Source organism: Chlamydotis macqueenii, chromosome 17 (assembly GCF_036417535.1).
Source record: "Chlamydotis macqueenii isolate bChlMac1 chromosome 17, bChlMac1.mat, whole genome shotgun sequence".
NCBI lineage: Eukaryota > Metazoa > Chordata > Aves > Otidiformes > Otididae > Chlamydotis > Chlamydotis macqueenii.
Window position 1 is genome coordinate 10966594 of NC_141572.1, and position 26791 is coordinate 10993384.

General features: G+C 36.4%; 1 protein-coding gene across 2 annotated transcripts in view; it reads right to left on the minus strand.

Moving 5' to 3' along the window:
• Nucleotides 1–1064: 1064 nt before the first annotated feature.
• SPECC1L (sperm antigen with calponin homology and coiled-coil domains 1 like) overlaps nucleotides 1065–26791 on the minus strand; it is a 69240-nt gene continuing 43513 nt past the window's right edge. For both annotated transcript variants that reach the window (XM_086761229.1, XM_086761228.1), the window contains 5 exons: nucleotides 26431–26587; nucleotides 22759–22861; nucleotides 11885–12001; nucleotides 10935–10994; nucleotides 1065–8719 (listed from right to left, as the gene is read on the minus strand). In XM_086761229.1, coding sequence (XP_086617355.1) covers nucleotides 8630–8719; nucleotides 10935–10994; nucleotides 11885–12001; nucleotides 22759–22861; nucleotides 26431–26587 — 527 coding nt within the window. In that variant the 3' untranslated portion in view covers nucleotides 1065–8629. The remainder of the gene's footprint in view (nucleotides 8720–10934; nucleotides 10995–11884; nucleotides 12002–22758; nucleotides 22862–26430; nucleotides 26588–26791) is intronic.

Below are 26791 nucleotides of genomic sequence, written 5' to 3' on the forward strand. Positions count from 1 at the left end.
ATGGGAAAAAAAAAAAAAAATTCCAGCTCTACAGACTGTGCAGGCACTACTGTTTTAGCATACCTCAGGCCTGGCCTGTCTCCATCTCACTGCTTCTGTCTTGACATTCAGATTGCCAGTTGCAGGCATACAGGTCACTTCTATAATGCTGTCATGCACTTGCTATAGAAAAGAAAAACATCTGTTTTCTGATATGAGTTTACTACACTACACTTTTAAAACATTTATATTTAAAACAAGTATGAAAACTTCTGGATTGCAGAACAGTCAGAGAACACCACACAAAACCTCACAAAAATTATGTAAGAAATAGGTAGAATTACAATACCTGTACTAGTCCATGCATTTAAGAACAACATTTGAAATAAATAGGAGCTCAGTCCAAACCTCTGGATCCGATTTATTCCAGAACACTTGAAATTAAAGCTCTAAACCAGCATTTGAAAACAGTTACCATCCAGGATGATTGAGACCAAATCAGATTTAAGGTGTTCTAGCCTTTATTTTCACCTGGAAATTTTATTCTTAGGCATCTGCTTTAAATACTTTGAACTGTCCTAGAGATTAACTCCCCAGTCTCTCCCCCGCCTAGTTCCTTTACAGAGCGAGGGAGCGAGCGTGCACACACGCATGCATTGCCTTACTTGGGTTGGGTCAAGTAACATTTAAATAATTCTAATCCTGCAGTGTATTACAGAAGTTGCCTAAATGGAAGATACTCTCTGCAATTCCCTTCTCTGATACTCACATGCAATATTAGAACAACAGAAGTTAAGTAGATGCCCAAAACACGTACCTCTTATCCAGGGTATTCACCATCTTAGAATTTAAAACCCTTCAGGGGCAGATACCGCAAAGTGTGCTGGTATACCAAGAGAGACGTGACTTTCAAAAAGTCATGAGGTTACGTGCACGCAAATCATTTGCATGTACTTCTCATCCATACCGTATAAACCGCCACAATCAACTTCCCGTAATTTTTACTCCTGAAAAACCATGGTGCCAGAAATAGCATTAAAGTATTGCCTCTGTAGTGGCTTCACTCAAGAAAACGTAAACACACATTTTGCTATTTGTAATCTTTATTTCATGAATAATTAAGAAGAAAACATGGCAACACTGGCAAATTGAAGGCATACATACTAAATACTCATACAGAATACATTATGGAGAAAGTAAATGCCCAGATCTTTAGTGGTCCTTGCAAACTAAAAGCATATTGGTCCTCCAAAAGGTTTAGCTTAAAATATGCTTGCTGACCTTTTAAGTTCCATTGATTAACAGCTTGTGCCTTTCAAACCAGAAACAGGGTGAAATACAATTTCAACATACTTCCAATTTTTTTTCTCAAACCTGTATTTCTCAGCTCTAACCAGAAGCAAACAAAATGCTTTTTTTCCTCCTTACCTTTTAAATATATAAGCTAATACACCACCCTAAGCATTCAAGATGCAAGCACTTCTTTAAACATGTTCAGTTTTATTAAGAACCTGCGGATGTACATATATGTACACACACGTGTATGTGTGTGTATATATGTACATACAAACATTTATGTAAAATCTCTCTCTGTCAATATGTGTTTGTAAATAATTTGAAAGGGTTCTTGAAAAGAGAAAAGAGCTTGTTATCTAGAATAAGAATTACTAAACCCAAACATGTACTGTTAGGTCAGTCTAACAGTTGTGTTTCAAGGAAGTATAAAACCAATACAAATCAGAAAAGTTGGATGGATGAGAAGAGCTTTTAAGAATCACTGTTTCTACATCATCTTTACAGTAATGGAAAATAAGCTTTAAATTAGCTATTTAGGAGATACTAGTACTGGCTGCAGTGTCATCTCAAACAAGATTAGTCCTTACCCAATACAGTGCTGTGAAGTTAGACTGAGACATCAATAAAATTCTGTTCTTTCATGAAGTCCAGAATCCATCACCCTGTTCTGTCAATTCTGCCTCACACTTGAACTGAAAGTACCCTCATCAAAGAGTTGGAGGGTACCAACTAATGCCCTTCTGACTTTGATCTGGAGAGTTGTCCAATATTAAAGGGGATCACAGGTTTATTTCACACACATTGAACAACTCTTGATCATTACTGACCTAAAGTGAACCGACAGTCTGGAGGCTAACTAGTCTATGCTTTGTTTAGTAGTGTTATACTTTCTTTCCATTAGATAACATACAGAAAAAAAAAACATTTCTGTTCAGAAAACCCTTCAGATATGTATAAAAGTGCTACTTAAAAATAGTAAAATTGACCTTACAATATATGCAAAAACCAGAAGTTTCTAACAGACTGAAATGTTGTTAAGTTACAAGGATTAATTACTTGAGTATGTTATGTGTACTTGTGCCCTCTTTACTGAACTGATTTCCAAGTAATTATCCTAATTAAACATATGCAATAATTGGAAACCAGTAAAAGCCTCTAGAGAAATTTCAACAATGGAACAAAGAAAGAGCAGCCTCGTTCTCCCCATTTGTTGAAATAGAGTTCAGAAACAAAAATTGACGATTCCATTATTGCAAATGCAGTCTACTGCCAAAACAGGTCATTCCATGAACTGTGGAACCAGGACTGCCAATGGCTCCTCTGCAGCAGGAAATGTCCACTGGGCTTCCTAACCACCACATAAATACACCAGTTACATGCCATTAAAATAATACGTATAGCACTAGAATGAAAATGCACGTGATACGCTGCCATGCTGGGGCACAGTAGGTTTTAAGCCTTGACTTCCCCAAACAACTTGGTCATATTCTAGAACTATATGCAAAATACAAAAGCCTTAGAAAAGTGCAACAAAACTAGCTTCATGACATTTTTCTTTCAGTTTCCATAAATACAGTCTCATAAAAAATATTATTAAACAGAAGCATACTTCCCAGTGGAGAACAAGTGTGCCACATTTCAGCTTTGCGTAAGGGATTTTGGCTAAACTGAAACCCCCTGAAAATAGGGGATTAAAATGAAAACAGCTTAATTGCATCAGGCTGCCATAACATTCTGCCAAAAGTTTACCCTACTGTTTTGCATCCACAAGTCCTGCTGGAACTGGTGGGAACTTTATGTGCAGCTCCGTGGCAGACAGTGCCCTAAAGTGTAAGGAATACTCCAAGTAAAAGATAAATGTCAGTTGGAAGTCATCTGGTATTCCTAGGTTTTCCTGAAGTTTCAGTGTGAGGAAATAATCCTGTTATCACAGAATGAATTAATTTATGGAGGCTAGGATAGTGGCCTTGTCAAACTGAGTTCAAGGGTGTTGCATCCCAAAAACTGGCAAGCACAAATACATAAGGGGAAAAAAGACACTCGTATCAACAGGCTATCAGAAATCAGAACTGTACAAACCCTGATCCTTTAAGTTATTTAGCATTAATTATCAAAAGCAGACTTGCTACGTATTCCAGATGCTTAACATCTTGGCTTTGACAATGACAAAGCGTACTATGACACCAATACTGAAATCATAGGGAATACAACAGAAAAAAATTAAGTGAATGAAGGACTGGGAATACTCAGCAAGCCAGACAGTAACTTAAAACCTATCCAGTCACTCTCCTTTGAAAGCAGAAACACTATTAGAGGTATCTTTCTAAATAGGGACAATTAAATATATTAAGAGATGTCTATGAACCCTTAACTCGTTTAAGGAGCTGATAATTTGGGGTTAAGAACACCTGATGGACCCCTGGGGTGACACAGGCTGTATGGGAGACAGGGAAGTCATGAGAGAGTTAAGCAGCTCTAACCTGTTTTGCCAATCAACGCACACTGACTTGGGAAAGCACGGTGGCATGTCCAGACCTTGAGGATGACAACTACGCTTTAATACTACTTTTCACCAAAAAATTTCTCAAACTGGTTAATATCACTGAGTATTCATACACTAATGCTAGCTTAAAGTAAGGAACTGCAGCAACAGAGCTTAGCAGAACATAAAAATAAAACAGAAATAAATATTTACCAAGTAAAGGGAAGGACCACAAACAAACTATATAGTTAAATCAGTCTGTACATGAACACTAGTATTTTAAAATCTTGTCCCAGGCCACCTCAGCAAGAGTATTACTCACAACAGGCAAAAAATAGTCTAAAGTTGTACACAACTGGACTCCTTCTCAGAAGAATTCTGCCCCTTAATAGCTCCTGCTCAACACAGCCTGCAGTTGAGCTGTGACTGTACTAGCTGCAAGAGATAAATCAGAAGTAAAGTCACCATGTGCATCACATGAACACAGTTTTAAAGGCTTAACTTCAGCCTATGCATAGCTTCACGCCAGGCATCCAGAGGGGGCAGCTTTGGAAGATACTGTCACGTATCACCTGAAAACCAGACAGCGTTCCCAAACCCATCACAAGCAGAAGAGAGAAAGTAAGAAAAACACCCATCAGTTCTCCATCTGTCCAATCTCCCAAAAAATCTTGTTTAAAACTAGGCTATAATAAAGTTTGTACCCTGGGCCAAAACTGTACAGAAATAGAGATAATTGAGTAAAAGTAATTCTTCAGTGATGCAAAAGATTCAACAGAAGCCAAATGTCTGAAGTGTTAAATTAGGGAACTGAAAAAATAAATAAGAACTCAACATTGAGATCATTAACAGAAACGAGCTGCCAATGAGAATTTTTTGTCACAGCTATGGAATTCTTAAGGCAGATCCTCAACAGTCAAAACCACTGTACTGCCTCATTAGAGCAAGGGAAAAATTTATCTCTCCTTATGCATGTAAAACCAGAGTATGACCTGTGCCAGTGGTATTCATATGAGTTCACACCAATACATCAAAGCTGAGTTCATTAACCTCTGGCAAATCAAGGGGACTCTAAAGTATGATAATGGACTTTACAGAAAAACACAAACAGCGGAAGTGTTTTACAAAACTGGAGACAAAAAATTATCAGAAATGCTACATGTAACTTGAGGAATATATTTTATGCAAAAAAGACAAAAATTTACTTTTATTGAACATACCGTAATTAAATACTATACTCTGGATAACCTATCCACAAATAAAAATTGAAAAGGGAAAATTTGACTCTCAATTTTTCAAAGGCATAAGAATGAGAGATCTTTGTGACGGCCACCGAGATTCACACCAGGGATACTAAATTAGTGTTTCCATTCAAATGTACAAGACAACCAAATCAAACTGGATCAAACAAAACCAACCGAAAACCAAGTCAAGTGTAATCCATTCTGAAGTTACCCCATTTCTGTAATTGTTAGACGATCCATATAAAAACTTCTCTGAGAGAATCTTCCTGAATAACCAAAATTAATTTTTTCCTCCAATCCCTTCTTTTTTTGGTAAAGAAAACCTCACAACTCTTCATTCAGGTCACTGCTGATGATCTTGCATCAGAATGACAACTAGCCAAACTGAACAGGCATCTGGCTCTAAACTGACCTCTCTGATCGATGAAGTCTTTCCTAAACAGGATCTAGAAGATGATATAGCTGTATCTGCATCAACATGTTTGACAGCTCCGTTTTGTTGCCCACCCCAGGCAATGAGTAACCCTGATATACAACAGCACAGGCATTTGCAAGGCACATAGTAAAACACAATAATATAAAATTGGTGATAAAATATTTGTCTTTCTTTTTTAGTACATTCAGAAATATTTTCTGGATTAAAAAGAAAGGAAAGTAAGTCAGGATAAATTTGCACTTTATATGTACAAAAACCCAGGCTGTTTCAGGATTAACTATGAGCAGGAACCAAACAGAACAGTGTTGTCCACATCCTGAGGGCCTACAGCTATTCTTCCTCTTGAAAAATTTAATGCTGTTTGAACCTTCAGAAAAAAAACAAGTTGTAGAGTGCAGCAGGGCATTATGTTTGTTTTAGATCTTCCATTGCTTCATTACTTCCACTTGGACAGCTGTGCAGCATCTTAGATGTAAAGGCTCAGGTATATTATTATTACAAAGCCTCTTCATGGAGCCCGATATTCCTTTACAGATATGAATTCAGCAGAGGTTTATAAGACACATCACACCAAGAAGTTTACAGAGCTCTGAAGTTCAAAACAAGATCATTTTTGTAATTACTAATAACTTTTTTTTCTCTCTCTCTCTGGAGACCAGCAGCTCATCTTTTTAATAGAAAGTATCTCGAAAATGTGATTTCCCCTTTTACAAATGGTTATACTATTAGTGTTGTTTCATGTAAGGACTCATACGAGATTCCAGATAAATGAAGTTGACCATTGGACAGAAAAAAAATCACCTTAAATCTCAAATTACCTTAATAAAACAGGTCATGAGTGACTTTAGACCAAGAAATGCTATCCTTTTAATTAGAAAAATATTTTCTTAAAATCTAAGGCAATGAATAAGACAATTGTAGATAAGAATGACTGTTCAGAGGATGAATAGCAAGCTTTTTAAACAGAAATTGGGAAAACTTGGAATTTAGTAGTAAGAGATGGAATGCAAGACAGCAATAAGGTGTATTTCCAATAATGCTACTCTTACTGAAACTCATTTGAAGAAATGAAGTAAACAGAAATTTCTGAAGAAATATTTGGGAGAGGAAATTGTATTTCAGACTTTTATTAAAAACTGTTAATGAAGATTTTTCACTTGAAGCCTCTCTTGCAACAATTGTCTTTAGATTACGTTGGCTCTTCAAATGCATCAGTTAATAATCTGAGAGTATCTAGCTGCTTTTAGGGTTCTAAAGAACTGTGAGAATGTATGAGACACTGCTGCTCTGAAAACTTCTCCAAAGGTCCTCAGCATGGATTACCTAGTTATTTTGCAAATTTTCATAATTCTCACAGGCACATATCAGTGTAAGCGTGTATTTTTACATAATGCTAGTTGCTAGAATCATGCTGAATGATTACTCTTCACATGGGCTATGTTCTTCAGATGCTAGGGTTTTGGACTTGGCAATAATTTTAAGTCAAATCTGTGCTTTTATACCATGAAGTTTCACAGATGCCAAGCACAGTTGCATTCACTGGGTTAACATCTATGACATTCAAACTGTCCTTAACAGTCATAAGAGCACCATAGGAATGGCAGATTCGTTTTCTTTGTAACAGGGTTACTGTGTTGAAAGAGCATGTGCTTATAAATAGCAGTTGTTACAGAACTCACTTCTAAAGTAAGCTTCTGCTTAATATTAATGAGAGATGTTCAACTGTGCCTTAACTGCTGCTAAGTATTCAAAAAAATAAGAGGCTGAAGCAATGAGAGAGTGAAGTCTTCCCTTGATTTGACAAACAAGATTACAACAAACAGCTTATGACAAATGAAATATGAAATCATTCTGAGCCATTAACATTCTGCACGAGGCCCCGAAGTGCCAGGATGTATCAATTCAATGATCACTAAGGCACTTACTTGAACTCTTCTGCCCGAGAGCTATTACATGAAAATTCAGCTACATTTTAGGAAAATAAAGGTTGAGCAGACTAAAGTTTCTCAATTCTTTCTTGTGACAGCGAGTCATTTCCATGCAATATTCGAGACTACTGGCAGTATACACATGACATCAGTTCCTCCATAGTTCTTGTCAGAGAACGTCTCACCTTCTGTCAGTCAGATGAGGATGTGCAAGATCAATGAAAAACACACAGAAAACATGGCAAAGTTGGATTTTGAGACAACTACTTCATTATTACATCTTATTGAAAAGATCTTTTCTGCAGAGGAAATACTATCCCAGTTCCAAAATTCTACCACAGAAATCCATGGCGTATGCTCGTATTGCTGTAGAGTAAAGCCTGGGGTAGCTGTGCGTGCTATGCAGGGAAAGGAGGAAGAGGGGAAAGAATGAGCTGTACAAGGGTTGATTATTGAATCATTTCTGCTATAATGGAAGCACAGGGAGTTTGGACAGATTCCTTGAAGTATAGCGTACCCTGAAAACCAGGAGCTGTATGTGCTAGTCTTTACAATCCATGAGATAAAGGTGGAAGCCACATCACTGTGACGGAGGTAGGCTAATAATGAAGCTTTAGAATGAGGAGTTCTTCTGTGCCAAAGTTTTTGAAGTATCAAGAGCTCTTTTCCACACGATTTGTTGTTATGAAATAAAAGCTTGTTTTCCTAGAATATTGTGCATATTTTAAAGGAGAGAAAATAGCTGTAAAGGCAGTAACTAAACTACCGTTAAGAACTCTACTGTATTGGGGTGCCATATGCTGTGGGTAGAATATTCAGACTCTGTGGTATCAGGATGCTACAGAAAGTTCAGTAATATGATGCCATGTTATCTTTTTCCTTCTCAAAGTTTTAGCTGGACATTCAGTCTCCTACATGCTAGAGGATCCATTGTCTCACTCTCCTAGGAAAGAAAGCTTCAGGAAGTCTGGCTGGAAAGGCAGCACATAAGTAGTGCATGCTCTTTAGGCGACATAATTAATCTGAATAGCATAACAACTTGGGTTATTCCAAGCACTGTGGCAACAAGTTCTTGCTTTTAAACAGTTGTTTCCAGGCTTAGTAGCTGAAGCAATCTGAGGCAATCCAGGATAGTGTCACTGAAGTTTGAGGGGACTCAAATGTTGCCAGTTTTCAGTGAAATGGGGATTAGCATTGCAGTAAGATTTCCATCTGGTAGCTCATGTTGGTTTTATCCCATGGATCTGTTGAATTATTAAGAGTTTCAGGTTTCAAAGTATTTGTAAATTGCTGTAACATACAGCATGACATTCTGCCAGTCTGGACGCTCAGTTCGCACCATTTCATTGATGTCCTGTCACAGAAAACAGATTGGTCAAAATCAGGAATGATAACCTTGTGAGTAATGTGATAGTGTTTGTACAATTCCTTGGAATGCTAAATCTGTAAAGTTTCCACAATTTAAAGTAATGATGAAGAAAGCTCTGTTTTCTTCCTCACATCTCTGTATTACTTACAAAATGCAAACAGCTATGAATAGCATGTTTGCAGATAGCTATTTTGTTGACTTAAGATCAAAATGTGTAATGCTGTGCATACTTGAGTTGCCCTCCACTTGGTACAATTACTATGGTGGTCAAGACTTCAGTGTTCACACAGCCCTAACCAGCTTTGCAAGTCAATGCAGTCACCTGGGAACTGGGAGTTATGGAATCAAGGCTCAGATATTAATTGAAGCTAAAGTTCCAAATTCATATCAAGGTAAGAGTCAGCATCAATAAATAATTGAATCCCATATTACAGTAGACTACTGAACTTTAGATTACTTTATACATATTTTTGAGTAAAGAAGCAAGGAAGAGGGAAGTTTACTTTACTACCAGTTTGCATATATCCCAGAGACAAAGCAATCAGCTCATGTCTAACTGGTACACCAGTTCACATGTATGTCACAGTAACAGTACACCAGATTGTCTGTGAATAAGCAGGGTAAACAAAGCCTGATCTACCCTCTGCAGCACATGTACAAAGGAAAACAGAGTGACATAGTTTCTAATAATTTTTGTGTACTGTAAGGGTCTATTTTGTAAGCTTTGGGTCCAGGAAACTCCAAAACTCAAAAAACAGAAAGTAATTTTTAAAAATTCTCCACATGAAAGTAGCCCAACATTTTCTTATTCAGGGAACAAATAACTTGCCCTTCCATTACCACTACTATTGCCACACAGTAGTTTTCACACCCTTTTTCACCCTCAACTCATGCAATATGGACAAGGAAAAAAATCCACAAACATAGACATCGTAAACACTGCCTATGTAGGTCTGTAAAGAGATATTAAATCCTTAAGATGGACACAATTTGCACTTAGATTTAATTCCATTCAAGTTGTCTTTTCAGAGTATCTGTAATTAAGTACATTACAAAAAGAATGTCAGACAGCAATCATTTAGACTAATGCTAAATTATGTAAGAATTCCTGCAGTTATTTTCCACAATCTAGTTCTTACAGCAGCACTTGGTAAGAAACTTCCATGGTTCAAATCACCGACAAAGTCAACGTCCTAAAGCTCAACAGTTGCACTGCCATTGTCAGCAAACAGAATACTGGAGGGTAAGGGCTCAGGTAAGGATCAGGGAAAGTGTTATTTTTAAAAATGGCTGACTTTGTTGTATTACTAGTTGCTAACTATGGCAGCTTTGTTAGAATTTCGGTTACAAAAGTATCACTTAAGTATCATCTCTGATACTGGCAATTTTAGCTGAATTTTGGTGTTTATTCACCAGGGCTTAGCAGTCTCCCAATTCTATCCCTTCAGAAACCTTCCTTTTCTAGTAAATACTATACTACTGAAAACAAATTATTTTAAGCTAAAATTTGTATAAGAAAGCTTATTATAAAAAATAATTGAAAAAAAACCCTTTCCATTATTTACAATGATGACCAATTAAAAGTCTAAACTTAAGAGTTAAAATCTTGACTCTAATATTACACTCAGCAAAAGAAGAAATTATATAGCTTGATTTGTACCTTAGAATTCAAAAAACGAAATAATTTTATAGTATGTCAGAGACAGAAGAGAATTAATGCATTCTTGAGGATTTTATCACATAACTATTTCTCAAATTATTCTCAAGCAAAACCATTGTCTTTATTATTATTTCTTATGATATTGAGAGATGAGATTTAGTGAATGTTTCTCTTAAAGCTTAAGAGTTTATCTGCTATAGGCTAGCATCTTGTTTCCTTTCCTGCAGCAGCTGGAGTACTGTATCTCAGTAGGAGATCTCAGTAGGAGATACTGGAGGTCTGTCTCTCAGTCACTATTTAATGCAAAAAACATGTAAGCTTACAAGTTGTTGACAACAGTGGGTTTATTAAACAAAGCCACTGAGGTAGGGAGTATCGTTTGTTTTCCAGTTAAGTATGATATGGTGGCATAACCTCTAGCTGAGCTCATCTGCTGCTATTTCTAAGTATAAAGGACCAAAATCTTTCAAAAGTACAAAATAGAATAATTTGATTTTTATAAATGGGACATAATTAATTCAGTATGCATTTACAACTTACCAGAGTAGATTTGATGCCAACGCTTTCAGCTGCCTGAAAAGCCAAAGTGAAATTTCTTCTCTGGATGAGATATAAAAACATGTCAGAATCCAAGGAAATACTACTTCAAACATAATAAAGTGGTGTTAAGAATGTTCATAGTGATGCTGCTACTTTTGCTTCAAATGGATTCTATAATAGGCCATAGTAATTTAAAAAGAACAATAGAAAAGAACATGTCCGGATATAATCCAAAAATTTATGGAAAATTTGTATTAATTCTGCATTCAGAAGAAAATGCTGCAAAACCATTGTCAGTGAAGAATGCTAAAGAATCAATTATTTATTCTTTTAAAATGATAAATAAAAAAAACTCTTTATGTGTTAATGGAATAGTCTTACATTTTTTACGGAATTATCATTAATAATATATCTCCAAGCAGCACACCAGTAGGTATTAACTATAGCACACTAGAATACATACAAGACTACTCTGCAGTCTTGACATCTTCCAGTTTACCTTTATTTGATACATATAACTTAAGAGTATCACAGCCACTGAGCAGTATGAGAAAGGAGGAGAAAACAACATCCTTGTGATGTTGAAAGATGAACAAAACATGTCAAGATACAAATTTGATGGATTTAAAATCTTTAAGCTTAATTACTCTTTGCTTCCAAAACCCAAAGTGCAAACACTTCCCAACTGTTTGGGTTAAATGTCTCAGACTTAAATTTATGACGTTCTGTTATTTTTTCTCTTTTATCTGTTCCAAAGTTCTGTTTAACCCAATGATCTCATAATATGAAAATGTTATAATAAAAACAGCAGCAAGGTAGTTTGAAGTGTTTCAATTACGATTCCTAGAAATATTGGTGTTTTTAGAACTCAAATTTGTTGATTCTTCTTTATTAACCTATATTAATTATACAGTCTCGCAGTCCCAGAAATTGAGTTTTTAATGTCGTACCTTGTCCTGGCTGTTTAGTTCTTGATAGGGAATATGGGCTGGGAGGTACGTATGGAGAACTGCACAGAAAGCCAAGCCATCATTCCAGCTACTGCTGAAGTTTGTTATGTCGATATTCTTGAAGGGAAAAAAATGTAAACAATATTAAAATTATAATCTAACGTGTATTAGTTCTACAAATCCACCAATACTTGTGAGTTTTTTGTGTGTGGTTGTTTTTTTTTTTTTTTAATACCTTTCAAGAAATCAGCAGAGAAAGTGAACAGCCTAATACTAAAGTTCTGTTGTAAGAAACCAAACCCCACTGCTACAGAGAATAACAGAGAAATGCAGTGATAAGAAAGGCAGTTATCTTGCCTATTCCTTTGAGGTAATATTAAGCTCTGTCACCCTCCCAGCTCTCCCCCCTCCAAAAAAGGTGCAAAATGTTGTGCTAAAGAGGGTAGTAGTATAGATTTGGTACAACTGTGCACATCATAGAAAAGCAAATGAGTTAGAGATGTATGCCTAAAAATCCCTGAAACAGACCGTGGGATAGTATCTCTGTTAATGTAAGATTTTACTTTTCTGCTTCTACTGCATCAATATCCAGATAAAATTTCTAACTGATGAAGACAAGTATTTTCTCTTCTAAACAAACCATTTCTATAAAGAAACTTATGTGAACAAGGTCACGAACAAAAATAAAGTTTCAGCTGGAAATAGAGATGTTCCAACAGATTGAATGCTGCCAGTGGCAGGGAATCATTATCTTTGGGACTGAAACAGAAACCCAGTCTTGCACTCTTGATCTTTTAGTTCCAGTAGGAAATTCAACAGCACTGGTAAAAGCATCTCCTGAAACTGTACCTGTTATTGTAAGAAGAATCAGCCTTGTCCAAAAGAGTTATGAACAAGATGCTTCAGTGACCTTTAAAATGACTGTATTGACGGCTGTTGGCAGTCAAACAATGGTAAAGAGGCTAAGTGGACAGCAGTCAGTTTAAACTTTAATTAAGAAACAACCAGTAACAACAACTCACAGTTTATCTTTTAGACCTTGATGGAGAAATAGAAATATGCTTTAATATCTAACTCTGCTTAAGCAGAAGCTAACAAGCTCCCCTTAGTTTTTAAAATTGTAACGTAGCAGGAACTATAACCTCCCATCACAGAGCTGCAGAAATGCAGTCACACAAATCAAACTTCCACCTGACCGCAATTTAATAGTCATCACCTTTTTTTTTTTTTTTTTACAAGACACTGAAGCTTGTCATTCCTAATGTAGAAAAATCCACCTGGAATCATTGTTACTGTACGACCCAGGCTGAGAACGAAGGCAGTTGTATTTCTTGTCAAACTAATTATTTGGATTACAAATGGAAAACAACTGCAATCTCCTCCAACAGAGGAAAAAAACAAACCTAAAGGCAATTTCTAGAAGAATGCGAGGGAAATCTCCGTTTCCTGCTCAGCTTTAGCACTTTTTATACAAAGTCCACCAAATGCAGGTTCAAGCTCTGGTGACGTCAGCGTACGTGCTCAGGCTCACAATGCCCGAGGCAGTGGTCTGAGCCTCGCCTGCCGTCCCGCTGCCTGCTCGCAAACGGAAATGTCATTGTTGGAGACCCCCAGTCTGTGGGAACATGTTCTTCACACAGCTTCCTCAAGCCACAGGGGTGGGAAAATTTGAAAGCAAAAGAAAAAAAAAAAAAAAAAAGCTCTCCCTTCTTCTCCCTCCTTTCTCCTCAAGAGAGACAGGAAATTGGTTTTAAATTATTGCTTAGTTAAAACTTTTTCAACATTACTTAAAATAGGCAAACAAATGCTTAAAAGCCACAGTACAAGGCTTTAAGGAAAAAAACAGGGAATAAAAATCAGACTGGTAAAGCAAATAAATTCCTACCTGTGTACGTTTACAGAGTTAGTTTTTTTAAAGTTCTTTCCCCCTACCCTGCAACCAGTAATGCCTCAGACCACATCTGTATCAGTACGATGGATAAAGGTAGGGATAGAGGCTTTTTCTTGACACAGTCATTTGTGGCAAGCTAGTTATAAAAGTCAAATATGAATGACCATATTTCCCTTGCTGCACAGTCTACTGAGGGAGAAAAAGCTCAGTCCTGGTTTTTAACCCTTGGCTGAAATATTCTCTCTTCTTCTGCAGGATGGCCAAGTATTGTGGGAAGGGGAGGAGAAATATGTACGTTGGCATTGCCACAGTTAAGTTAAATGCAGATCTGCTCAGACATAGATGCATGGAGCCAAACGATTAAACCCCCCCCCCCCCATAACGAGGTAGTTAAAGCTACTGAAAAGCATTAGCAAATGTAGCCTCAGCACTTCAAGGACAGAGGTGACACTCCCTGTTAAAGTAAGGAGGAATGCTGAACCATTGCTGAATCTGATTAACTGTTTCTAACACACACGTTTCCAATCTAGTGACTTAATGCTGGGTATAGTTTCAACAAGTCCCTGTTGAATTGGTATTCTTGCAGAATATGCTCTATTTACCATAGACCGGGAGTCGATTAAAGCCAGACATCAGTCACTGTACAAATAAAAAAGTTTGATCATACCTTGTCTCACAGAGCCTACAATGTCTTTGTTCTCTTCCAGCTCACCTCCAAAATCTAGAGACATTTTTCTTAGTTTTGTAAGTACATTCCCTCATCCCAACATTTGAGCAAAAAAAACCAGGATAGAGTTGTGCTGAAAATGGTAAATGAAACTAAAACAAGAGAAAGTAATCTTCCCTTAAACATTATAGTTATATAAATGAAAAATGTCACTTTAAATATTAGTAGCATCCATGCAATGTTGAATTTTGAATATAAACACTGGAAAAAAAGAGCCACTTTAAAAAGTTCACCTGCAGTTTGGTTGGTTCAAAAAGAACTTGGAATACCCTATTTTTCTAAATCTTCCTGTAGGGTCCAGCTTTTATTATTAAGACAATATGCAGAAAACAAACCCATCATCCAAGAATCTTAATGTATCCAGAGATGCTGAATTAAATACGACGGAAGGAAACAATTAAAAGGGACTGGTTTCTGTTTCCAATTGCTCTGTGCATTATGAATTACTATTACCTCTCAGACTAAAAAAAGTATGATATTGGTCAGACACTAAAAAACAAATCTAGAAACTGGAGAGATTGTCATTTAAACTGAAAATTCAATTTTTTTTTAATGTAGGGCTTTGAGCACATAACTGGCACATTTAAATACAGCACAATTTTATTTCCCAAATGCTTTTAACTACTTGTGGTTTTTTGAAAAAGCTTGGTCAGTATAATGAAATCAATCTTGCATTAAGCTCCTATTTCTCAAAGAACTGACGGTAAACAGAACATCAGCCTAAAATCTCTGACATAATTTCATCTTTGTTACTGCTTTTATTAAGTAATTGGCTCTATTAAGAGAATTCTGCTGGAATCTAATCCAGAATTTTTCTTCAAGCCATTTCAGACCACAAAGTATTAAAGCAATTGAAAGACATACTTTCAGATAAACTGTCAATAATAAGCCTTAGGAATAAGCCTGAGGAATAAGCTTTTCTAGAGATAGGTGAACTAGAAGGAGATTTATCAGTCCTTATCTATTAATGTTTAATACTCAGGACAGGTGTGAAGTCACCTCTAGTATTTTGGAGCGATTTTTTTTAAAAAGGCAATTCTTACAAAATGAGTTAAACAACAGGCTGTTGTCATAAAAGATCTGTGGAATACACTTTCCAACTAGGAATAAAAAACAGAGTTAAAAATTTGTAGGACTTTTCTAGAGACAGAGCATAAGACGTAATATTGGATGTAATCAAACAGACCAAATTCTACAGTCCATCCTACAGCCATGAGGGGAAAAAAAAAAGATGGCAGAGGAACATCCTGGTGGATTCCTAACCAAAAAACGTTTCAAGCATGACTCAAGCTCCTATTAAACTGTAAAGTGCAGAGTAGGAGCAGTCACCACAAAATGAGTATTCCCTTGTGCTCACATAGAGGAGGGAAAAAAAAAATAAAAGAGAGAGAGAGAGAGAAAAAAGGAGTAAGAAGATTCTTCCAGAAACAAGGCTGAAACGTAATAGGAACAAACTGATCCATCAGCTCAGGCTGAAATACAATAGTGGTGAAATGGTAAATGAACTGAATCTGAACATGAATCAGAAGTGCATCCTTGCAGTAAAGGATGTGAAGTGTATCCTGAGCTGCACCACTGAGAGTGCAGCCAGCAGATGGAGGGATGGGATTCTTGCACTCTACCGGGCCCTTCTCAGTTGACACCTGGAATACCGTATAGAGCTTGGGTCCTCCCAGTTCAAAACAGTTAGTGAAGAATAAAAAAGGGTCCAGCAGAGAGTTACCAAGATAATGGTTGTAGAACTTGACAGATGAAAAAAGGCTGAAGGAATTTGGTTTATTTAGCCTAAAGAAGATTCAAGAGAGAAGTAATCAGCATCCTCTAATGCCGAAAAGGCAGTTACAGAGAAGATGGAGGTACTCTCTTCACAAGGACACATGGTGACAGAACAAGATGCAACAGGCACAATTGCTTTACAGGGAAATTCTGCCTGGATAGAAGTTAAAAAGAAAAAACAACAAAAAAAGGTCTTCATCATGAAACAATTAAGCATTGGATTAGGTTGCCCACAGAAGGGGAGGAATCCACTAGAAACATTCTGGACTGCTTAACAGAGCTCTGCATACCACCAATCCAAAGTCTCTCCCAACCTATGACTCTTCTAGAATTCACAGTTTTAAAGCGTTTTAACCAGTGTAGTGCTAATTTTGAAATTGTCTCCTATTGCCTTGTGCAATAATCCTAAATTAACTGAGGGTCCTGTATAATCAGTAAAAAGAATGTTTTTTTTTTTTTTTTTTAAAAGCAAGAATCAGATATTAACTATTATAACCTAGTGATTCAACTTTCTTCTTTTTTCTCCCCAGAAAACTCCACAGCTAAAAACCCACAAACACCAAAAAACCCCAGCTATAGAAACCATGGTTTTTAACTTACAGTTGCAAACTAGGAACAAAGTTATTTTAACTATCTCTTCAGCGGGCATACCCACAGCTGTCTTCAATCTCCCTGAGCTATGTCTATTACAATTTGAGCAGAGGAGAACACTGCATAGCAGCTATTCCTCCATCCCTTGCTCTGCACAATGAGGAGAGGTTCCCATATCCTAACTCAGTTTGGCTCACAAATGAGTTAGGACAGGGAGAAAATAAAAACATGTGCCTATGTCTCTGTTGAATTAGTTAATGAAATAAGTGGGCTGAGAAAGCAAAAGCATTAATATGATTCTGTACTATGATATATTAAGTCATTAAATCAAGATTGGAGGCTTAAGTGTACAGACCTTGGCAGGCTTCTTCCCATGGCAGAAAATTACTATTAAAAAGCTTTTAAAGACACATACACACACAAAAGAAAAGAGCATCCATTTGAAAAATTAGAAAGGTAAGCTACAAAATAACTGCTATCCACTCTCCACTGAATCAGGATTCACTGATTGTCAAATCCTGGATTAAAGTTGAGGCTATCAGTACTTCTAGCAGTAGGTGAGAATGTAAAAGTATTTCTGGAATAGACTTAACAGCAGTCTCAACTAGTGGCTCTTCAATCCCAGCTTCTGAAAAGGCAGTAAATGACAAATATAAACCATCAGAACTCTTAAATATTCACCGTTAATGTTCCCTTCCATACCAAAGACATGTTACTTCTCAGCTTTGGCACAAAAAAGAACCATAAAAGGAGCAGTCATTCTCAAAAAAAAAAAAACAAAACAAAACAAAAAACCAAAGCCCCACAACTTCAGCTTCAGACATTACAGACAGCACTTACAGAGATACAGACAGCTTAATAATTTATTCTAAATTTTGTCGTAATTAAATCTAACAAGTTGACATTTCTCTTGTATCAGAATCCAATCCAAACAGAAAAAGGAAGCATGTCCTTCCTTAACTCAACAGTTTTTTGGCTAAAGCATCACAGCTTAAACCAAGGAGAGAAGTGTTTTGGCAGCCTGACTACTTTGCTGAATCAACCAGCCAGCACCAGAGAAAGCATGCACACCCTGGAATCATCATTTGAACACAGCCTTTCATAAGGCCTGTTTTTGTGCTTTTTTAAAAAAAATCAATATAATACTTTGAGTAGAATATGATCTAGCTTAGTGTTGAGAAAGATGTGTATATAAGAATTGGTTTAAAAAAAAACCAACCCAAAGCATCTTTTATCTTTAATTTTGTTATTCTACACTTGCTACTTGAGTACAAATGAAAGCATTGCTTGAGTTCAAGGTGCATTCAGCATAGCATTAGGTACACAGTCATACTCATTCACACTCAGTCACTAAAGATTTTATTGTTTATTGCTGCCATGTAGATAATAACTTTTAATTTTTCTTTGTAAGACACGTAGCTTTGATCTGCATAGGAGGTAAAAAGTAGGTGGTCTTTCCAGAAAAAGCAGCATTACGTGAATTAGAGGACAGGTACTACAAGGCTACATTAAGGAGGGCTTTCAGTGTATCCATAATTAGGAAGTGTGGAAAGCTTAAAAAGAAAATTTAGTCTATTCTTGCTGCTATCTTGTGACAACTACTTTTTTTTTTTTTATGTCAGACTTCTGGAAGTGAATTATCTCTCAGAATGCTGACAAAAAAAATGGAAAATAAATTGAAATATTGCTGTAGATAAGAATGGGTAAGGATGTGTGTATCCTGTTTATTGGTCCCTTCTTAACATGAAACATGCATGCTCACATCCTTTTTTGGACTTTTATTAGTTGTGTGCTCAAAATGAAAGTAACTGTGTTCCAGCTAGGGTAAATGCTCCATAACAGCTGGACAGGATTACTTTATACTTTGAAGATATCTGGAATTTATGACAGTTTTATGACACTGCACATATTTTAGAAGAGCCAGAAGGATTCTCTTCTCTCTGGAATATGCAGCACTTGGCACTGTACTGTGAATCAGTATGTCAGATCCTGAGCAAAGCTAACACATGATCAAATTCCAAGTATTTTGTGCCTGTTCATCTGAAAATGAAAGGTGATTTGGTCCTCCTTTATCTAAATGCTTAAAAACCCACCCTTATCTTAAGAGAGCAACTCTCTGCTTTCATGGCTGCAGCCCTGAAAATAATTAGACTCAGTAACTGAGTGAGTGACATACTGTCTAAACTGACCAGGCTCTAGATGAAAGTTAATACAGAACCTGCCTGCTCTCAGTTCTGCAATGACCTTCTGCAGATCGCCATTCTCCGAACCTAAGCTTCAAGGAGAAATTCTGCTTGCAAACAACATTCAGACAACATATATACTAAAAGCAACGCTATAGTAAGAGAAAAAGCCATACCATTTTTTACATCAGTAAGAATTGACCTTACTTTCATTAGCTATTTTAATCTTATCTTTTTTTTATTGATGTACTCTTTAAAAAATACCAGATTTGGAACACAGTTAAATATTGTTTAAATGTTAACATTTCAGTAAATTTATTAATTTATTCCCTTCCAATTTGTTTGAATAAATGAAAAAAACTGCACAACGAAGTAATTTATTATAGTTTTTTAAAAGGGTTCGGTATTAGCCTGTTTATCATAATGCATTCACAAAAGATAAAGTCTTAAGATACTTCTTAAAGTTCTGCTATGTGGAATTATATATTTGTCAGCAGTGGAAAGCACAGTTTGGCGTAAATGTCTGTGAATGTGTGTGAAAGGCTTTAAATAAAATCCTTCCACTATAATGGCCTGAAATTAGAGCTTCGCCACAATATCATCTTTGAATTATTTAGCATTCCCAAAATTTCAAGCTTCTAAAAGAGAGATACTTAACACTTTTAATCAAAAGCTCAAAAGCAATTTCCTAGAGGGGACAGGAGAGCACAAATTATTATTCTTCCATTTTATTTGAGCAGACCAGAAAAATACCAGTTGTAGCAAGCCATTAAGTAGCACTGTATTCTCCACAAGTATCATGTGAATAAAGGAAACCTCTCTGTGTTTTCAACACGTAGCATAAAAAGCAGCTCAGGAACTACAGCTGGCCTCCAGTGAGAATAACATTCAATCGTATGCTGCTGCTCATTCATAAGGGTGAGCAACTACATCATACCTTGGTTTTAGCATTTTAAGTTCACCTATAACTCTGTACACTTTAAACAAAATTTTTGAAATTAAGATTTGTATCTGGCTATTGTGCAATTACTATTTATTAGTCCATGTACAAACCAGAAATTCAACTACTCTCCAATATCTAGTGCCAAATATAATCCCAGACATGAAAGGTAACGCATAGCCAGGAGCAGAGATGGCTCTTTTAGAAATGGGGCTTTAACTCAATGTGCAGAGCTTCATCTTCTCTATTAAACAGCAACAGCTGAAATAATTCTCTATAAAGATTTTACACACATGTATGCATAAAAGGCTACAGCAGTGAGACATCACCTGCAGGTGAGAGGGAGAAAACAAGACCAAAAAAGTGATTGCTGTTGGCAACTGATGAAGAAGTAAACACATCTTTACATGTGGGCAAAGACATACTTGAAAAATATTGGCTAACAGGGCTGAGTTTTACTTAAATATTGGTTCTTTAATTAGGTTTGCATTAGAAACAAAGTAATGTAATATGAATAGGAAAAAATTAACAAAATAATAATTCTGAAACAAAAGCCTTCTAAGACTTTCTTTTTCTTTTCCTTGTTTCCAAATGATGGTTAACATCTTCCAGGTCATTTTAGAACTTGTTACAGACTCAATTTGCAAGTATTTTTCCTTTAACCATTATATTTGTAACTAACTAAACAATAACTAACATTGATTTAAATTGGTAACAGGATAGAAATTGGTGACTAGGGAGAAAGTGGACCTACTCCAGAGGAAAAGGATGGGAGATTTAGCAGTCCTGTGCGGCTGACGCAGCAGCTCAGAGGCAGCAGGTGGCTGGTCAGTCAGAATGCAGGTAGCTCTAAAAAGCACGTGCTGGCTCTTGCCCAGATGTTGAGCCAAACAAAAGCAAACAGTGGGATAGAAGAAAAGTAGAAGCTATAATGATGGGAAATGCTGGGGATAAAAGGGAACTGTGGCAGAGTATAAGACACTAGGAGGAGCTGGAGGTAAGAAAAGGTGCTCTATCACTTTTTGGGTGACAGGGAAGAAGCAAGAGAGCTAGAGTACCTTAAGGAGGATTGAATGAGGAAGGTTCATTATTCTGATGCTTGTTTACTGCTTGTCAGTACTGAATCCACATAATTTAATTTTAAAATTAAATTAAAACTAAGTGAAGCTTCAATTAAAAAAAAAAAAAAAAATCCTATTTAGTATTGATGATGTTGCCGAGATGCCAGAAAGCTGAATAAGCCCTATTCACAATGAATACAGTACTAGGTATATTTAAAGCATTAGAACACCACTAAAATGGTGCTCAACCAGAACTGAATTTCAGGGAATGCTAAAAATAATCAAATTCTGTACAACAATGAAATGAAAAAAAATGAGTGTGTGGAAAGGAAAAGTTAGTTTTTGGAGAAGAGTATCTCAATATAACCTCCTGATATTAACCTACTCTTTCAAAAGAAGGCATGCATTGGTTCTACCGATGCTATATGCTTTGGTTTCTCAGTAGCAACATAAGTGGAGAACCATATTACAGTTGCTGAAGTACAGTAAGTCTCAAAACCTACTATTCTATTAGTGTTTATAAAACTCAAGTAATTATAAGCAGCAATCTATATAAACAAAAGCATGCTTTTGCATGTGCACACAACTATAGAATGAAAAGTTTGGAATACTTTCTACTGCTTTTCCTAACCAGATAAAGAATTTGTCAAATTCATCCTTCGTTTCAAGACAATACGGGAACATATTTTTGCATTCAGTTTTAAAGGATTCATAAAGAAATAGAACATCCTGTCTTTCTTAAAATGTGGGGAAGGAGAAAGGCTCTTTCCACAAAGCAGCTTATCCTCAGAAACAGCACAGTTTAGGTCTAGACGTGCCACAGGAAGCTGGGGGCAGGGCTTGTATCACAAGCCTGTCCATTGTAACTGAAAGACGACTTTTCCTATGGATGGGCGATCATCCTGTTATGTGGCTCTCAACTTCCTCCTGCATTGTGAGCCTCAAGTCATGGAAAGAGTAAAGTTCTTAAACTGAGGATTGTGTTGGGAACTCCAAACACTTTCAATACAAGTTAACTAAACAAATACATCATGGTCAGACTATTAACATCCTGGTTTAGTTTGCTGAAGCCACTATTCTTTTGAAAAAATAATGTAATCAAGAGAACTCTGGATAGTTATCTTGTTAGTTCTTTTGGCTTCTGATAACATTTGGACTAACTGAAAAAAAAAAAAAAAAGTCTGGAACCACAGCAGAAAGCCAAGTTCAAAATGCAAGACAATGCACCCTTCACAAAACAAATTGTCCCTAAATAAAGACTAAATGGGAGCACACTGAAAGATTAAAAAAAAAAATAAAAACCAAACAACTTACACTAATTACCTATTAAAAAAAAATCTCTGAAATCCGAGAAATGGTACTCTAACTGCATTTGGGAAACACTAATTTAAACTTCAAGTTGCTGAAGTTTCAGTTACAGTTTCAAAAGAGCAATCTGTAAAAGGCTGTTTTCAAGTGCCTCAACAGGAGGTCAGCTGCCCCCTTAAGAAAAAAAATCTATTATCAACATGCAGCTGAGTGACTAAAGAGCTGTTAATGTTAGCTAGGTTAGGACTCGTAGCATGTGTTCCAAGAAGAGAGTACAGTACATACCAGTGCCATTGCAATCTATGCACTGAACTGTGGAGCAGCCTGGTTTATGCCATTGGCAGACTCTAATGTGCTGCAGCTAGAAGTATGCTACATTAAACAGCTCTACAGTTACCTGATATCCTTCTGTTTTTTTCTGGCACCACTTCAGCAAGGCATTTCTCTTGGATCCTCCATATTCTCTTGCTAGGGCGGACAAGGGATCTTTCCTCTCTTCCCTAGGAACAAGGCAGAAGTGGAACTTAGAGCTTGTAAAGTATCTTTTGCAACATAAATACATATTGTAAAAACTTTGTAAAAAGGACAAATTATTGTCACAGTGAAAGTAGTAGAGTACAGCACTACCAACTGAAAAACAGAATACACAGAAATAGCTGCAGAGACTTAGGAGCTATTTTGGAACAATTCTTTCATTAGCAAATCATACTACCTTTTCCTTTGAACTTTTTTTTTCCCCTTAGTCTTTCAACCTCAATGATATTTTTTTCTGAGTTCAGAAAATTAAACTCACAACATCGTAAGTTTCAGCTCGAACCATTAAGCTAACTCAAGTGACTTTATTTTGTATTTAGAAAGAGAATAAACTGATGCTATCTCTTTTGCATCTCATGGCTGATTAGAAATGTCACCTTGAAACAACAAGTTTGCGTATTAGCAGCATGCTGTTACTAACAGAACATTTGCTTGAGATCCGGAGTTCTTAAAAAAGAGGGAGGAGATCTAACTAGATTGATCTGCCATCTGATATACTGACACAATAATGGTTCACTTTTTAAAAAAATAACAATGTTCAACTAGCAATAAAAGCTATCAATTAATTTCACTTCCAGTCTGTCAAGCTATTTTAAGTCATTTTTTCCTTAAGGAAAGATTGAGGAAGAAAAGAACGATCACTTCTGGGCTGGCTGGTTTTTCACATACATCTTACATTACAGGCATCTCTTTACCAGGCTTCAGAAATGAGCGCTTAGATCAAAAAGTATGTATTACAGAGGTTAAACTAGCCCACTAGGTATTGGGCTAATTACATGATTCAGTATTTCTATAGGTACTCTAATGAACTGTCTCTGACAAGAAGACTAGGTATTACAGCATTATGGAGCTTCGTTACGGATGTAAAGTGTGCCAGCAGTTGTTCTTATTTTTAATAATTTCCATTTGGACAATTAAAATAAGATAGCTATCAGTGAATCCATACTGCAAAGATTTCCTCATCTGTCATTTTTTAAAGAAGTCTGTGCAGATGTAAGCAAGATTTTCCCAAGATCCACAAAGGTGATACCCTAAGTTACTCCTTTTGAGTATTTCCAAGGCAGCATACAGACTATATACGTTCACTCTCAAATCTTTAACTCTTTGTTCTTTACAACCCATTTGGTGCCTGGAAAGAGGGGTGGAGAGTGGAAATACATAGTATTTTCAGTGGATTCTCTGCTGCAGATTTACAGGTAGCAATTCTCCAGGTCCTGCTCTGAGAAAAAAAAGCATCCAGCGAACGTGGATTTCTTCATGCATGCATGCTACCAATGGAACACCACAGACTGTTCCACGTGTCAGCATCTGTCACTCACCATGTAAAAGAAGAGAACATGTGCCAACATACAACAAAATGTTCTAAAGCACTAATCTTAACTATGTGTATTGCAATTTGCTTGGCCAGTCTTCACTGAAATACAGATGGCAAGATTTCAAAGTTGCCTAGAAAGAGATATCGGTGGTGACATTTGAAACAGCCATGAAAATACATGCACCGTAGAACAATAAACAGGAAACGGTAAGTGCCCTTCAGCATGAAAGACAGCACTATAAGACTTCCAACCTAACTGCTAATCTCAGAGAGATTTAACACAACAAGGAAGTTGCTAATTTTGTTATTTTAAAATATTGAATAAATTACCTGAATAGGTTACTGTATCTAAACTTCATAGGTAACACACAGACAGAATGATGCTTCAATAAATTCTGTACTTCAGTTCTTAAATCAGAACATACTTCAACAACCCAAATTGGTGTATTTTTTTCATTGGTGATTGAAACAAATAACAATGGGATTGTCTACTCAACCTACAACGAAGATTATGCAACGCTACGAGAGCTTTAGAACAGAGATTTGGGACAACATATGAGAACTCAAATCAAAAGCTCGCTCTCTTTATACTAAGCATACTGTTTAGCTGTGAGGGAGCTGTACAGCCTGTTCTTAAATTCCAGTCAGAGCACATGGTTTATATCAGGTTCTCACAGTTGTGAAAACACTGCTGAAGAAAATAAATTAGCCGAAGTTGTATGGAGACAATGAGAAACAGTTTGATACATAAATCTTACAGGTTAGTATATTAGGTCAACTGTATTCCAAATCAAAGAGCTAACCAAGTTTCAACTGGGAACAGTAAAGTACAAGTATTTGTTTTAGTGAACTACAGTAATAAATGTTTATTTTACAACAGAAAAAAAGGTAGGGAGAAAAAGAAACCTGATCACACAACAAATTGAAGTCCAGCAGTGACATTCTTAGGACAGTTCCAAAGAGCATGCTCATCACCGCGCTCTCACTGCTTAGCCTTGCAATCAATGGTTGGGTGGCACAGTAATATCATAATTATAACTGTACAATTTTACCTTGAAATGCCACGCTATTTGCTACATTTTGCAGGCTGCCATCAATGCAATTTTATACATTACCAGTTCAAAGTTCATATAGTTTTAGTCTTTTTTTTTAGTGTTAGGCTTTTTTTTTTTTTATTTCTGGATGTATTCAGTCTAAACTTGCGTGTGCTAACACGCACAATATTAATTGCTGCTGGTAAAGTACCCACAAATCAAAAATCAGTTTAATTTCTGAACAGAGAAAGGAGAGCAGCAGTGAGGCATGCCTCAGCTCATTTCAAGGAAAGAATTTTCAATAGCACCCACAGCTGTAAATAACTTCAATTTTTATAATGTAATTATTACATATTGCAAATGTCTCAGAAGATTAATGGTTTAATATTTCTGCTGTACAAAAGTTTTGTCAGGAAGCTCAGTGTTAAAAGATCTTGAGAAAGTCATTTAACATTTGTCTACCAATTTCCCAATCTATGAAGCAGGGCTAAGTACATACTTCACGTGCATAACACGAGGCTTAATTACTTAGAAGTCCTTTGACTGATAACCTACAGATAGGAAAAGTTTTAAATTTATCACAGACTTATCTTTTATCTTACTAATGAAAGGGAGTTGTCTGGCCATTTGTTACCTAGATTTGCATTATTATTTCATCAGTGGGACAAATAACCCAGGCCCATTCACTCATGGCTACTTAGAAGACTTGGCAGTGTCTGGAATTAAGACCTAGTCGTGCTGTTTTTTGTCTTCAGCTGCGATTACAAAACTTAAGGTTTATCATGTGGCCTCCCTAGGTCCAAGCCACTCTGAAAGATTTGTTCAACATACCTAAGCTCATTTCTTGAACTTGGCTTCATGGTATTTTGAACCGATATGATGCTATTATTTAGTGACATGACTTAGCTTGGTTTTCTAGTGGAGCATAAAGTTTTGGCATTAACCTCATAAGCTCTAAAAAGCCTAACTTCTGGTCTAAATTTTAAAACATACACTGAGCTGCAGAAAGCACTTTCTGGAGCTCTCAAAGATTACTGATGATTGTTATCATATGTGTGGGAGTAGAGTCTGCAGTCTTAGTGCCAATATTATATAACAGATATATATGCAGACAGATATCTATGAAATTTATACAATTCACTGCACCACAAAAGAAAAAAAAAAAAAAAAAAAAAAGGGTTTTTACCTTATTCGACTTCTGGTTGTAGGGGTGACTGATGCCGTAGGAGAAGATGAGAGTGACAGCTGTGGTGAGGTGGTACCCATTGCCATTAGAGACGCTGGAGATGCTCCATCAGCTGCACTGATATCTCGTTTGATTTCTTCACTACTTCTTCGAGAGACTAAGTGGGAGAATGCCCATATATTTATCACTTGCAAACATAAAAAACTTTTCAAACTCACTCTTGCTCTCTGACAAGCATTAGTTCAGAAATCATACATGGAAACCCACATACAATACATTTTTCTTCAACATTTTTCTTGATACTTTCCACTTAGAAAATATCGAGGATTTACACTGCACTACCAACATTTATGACCAAGCC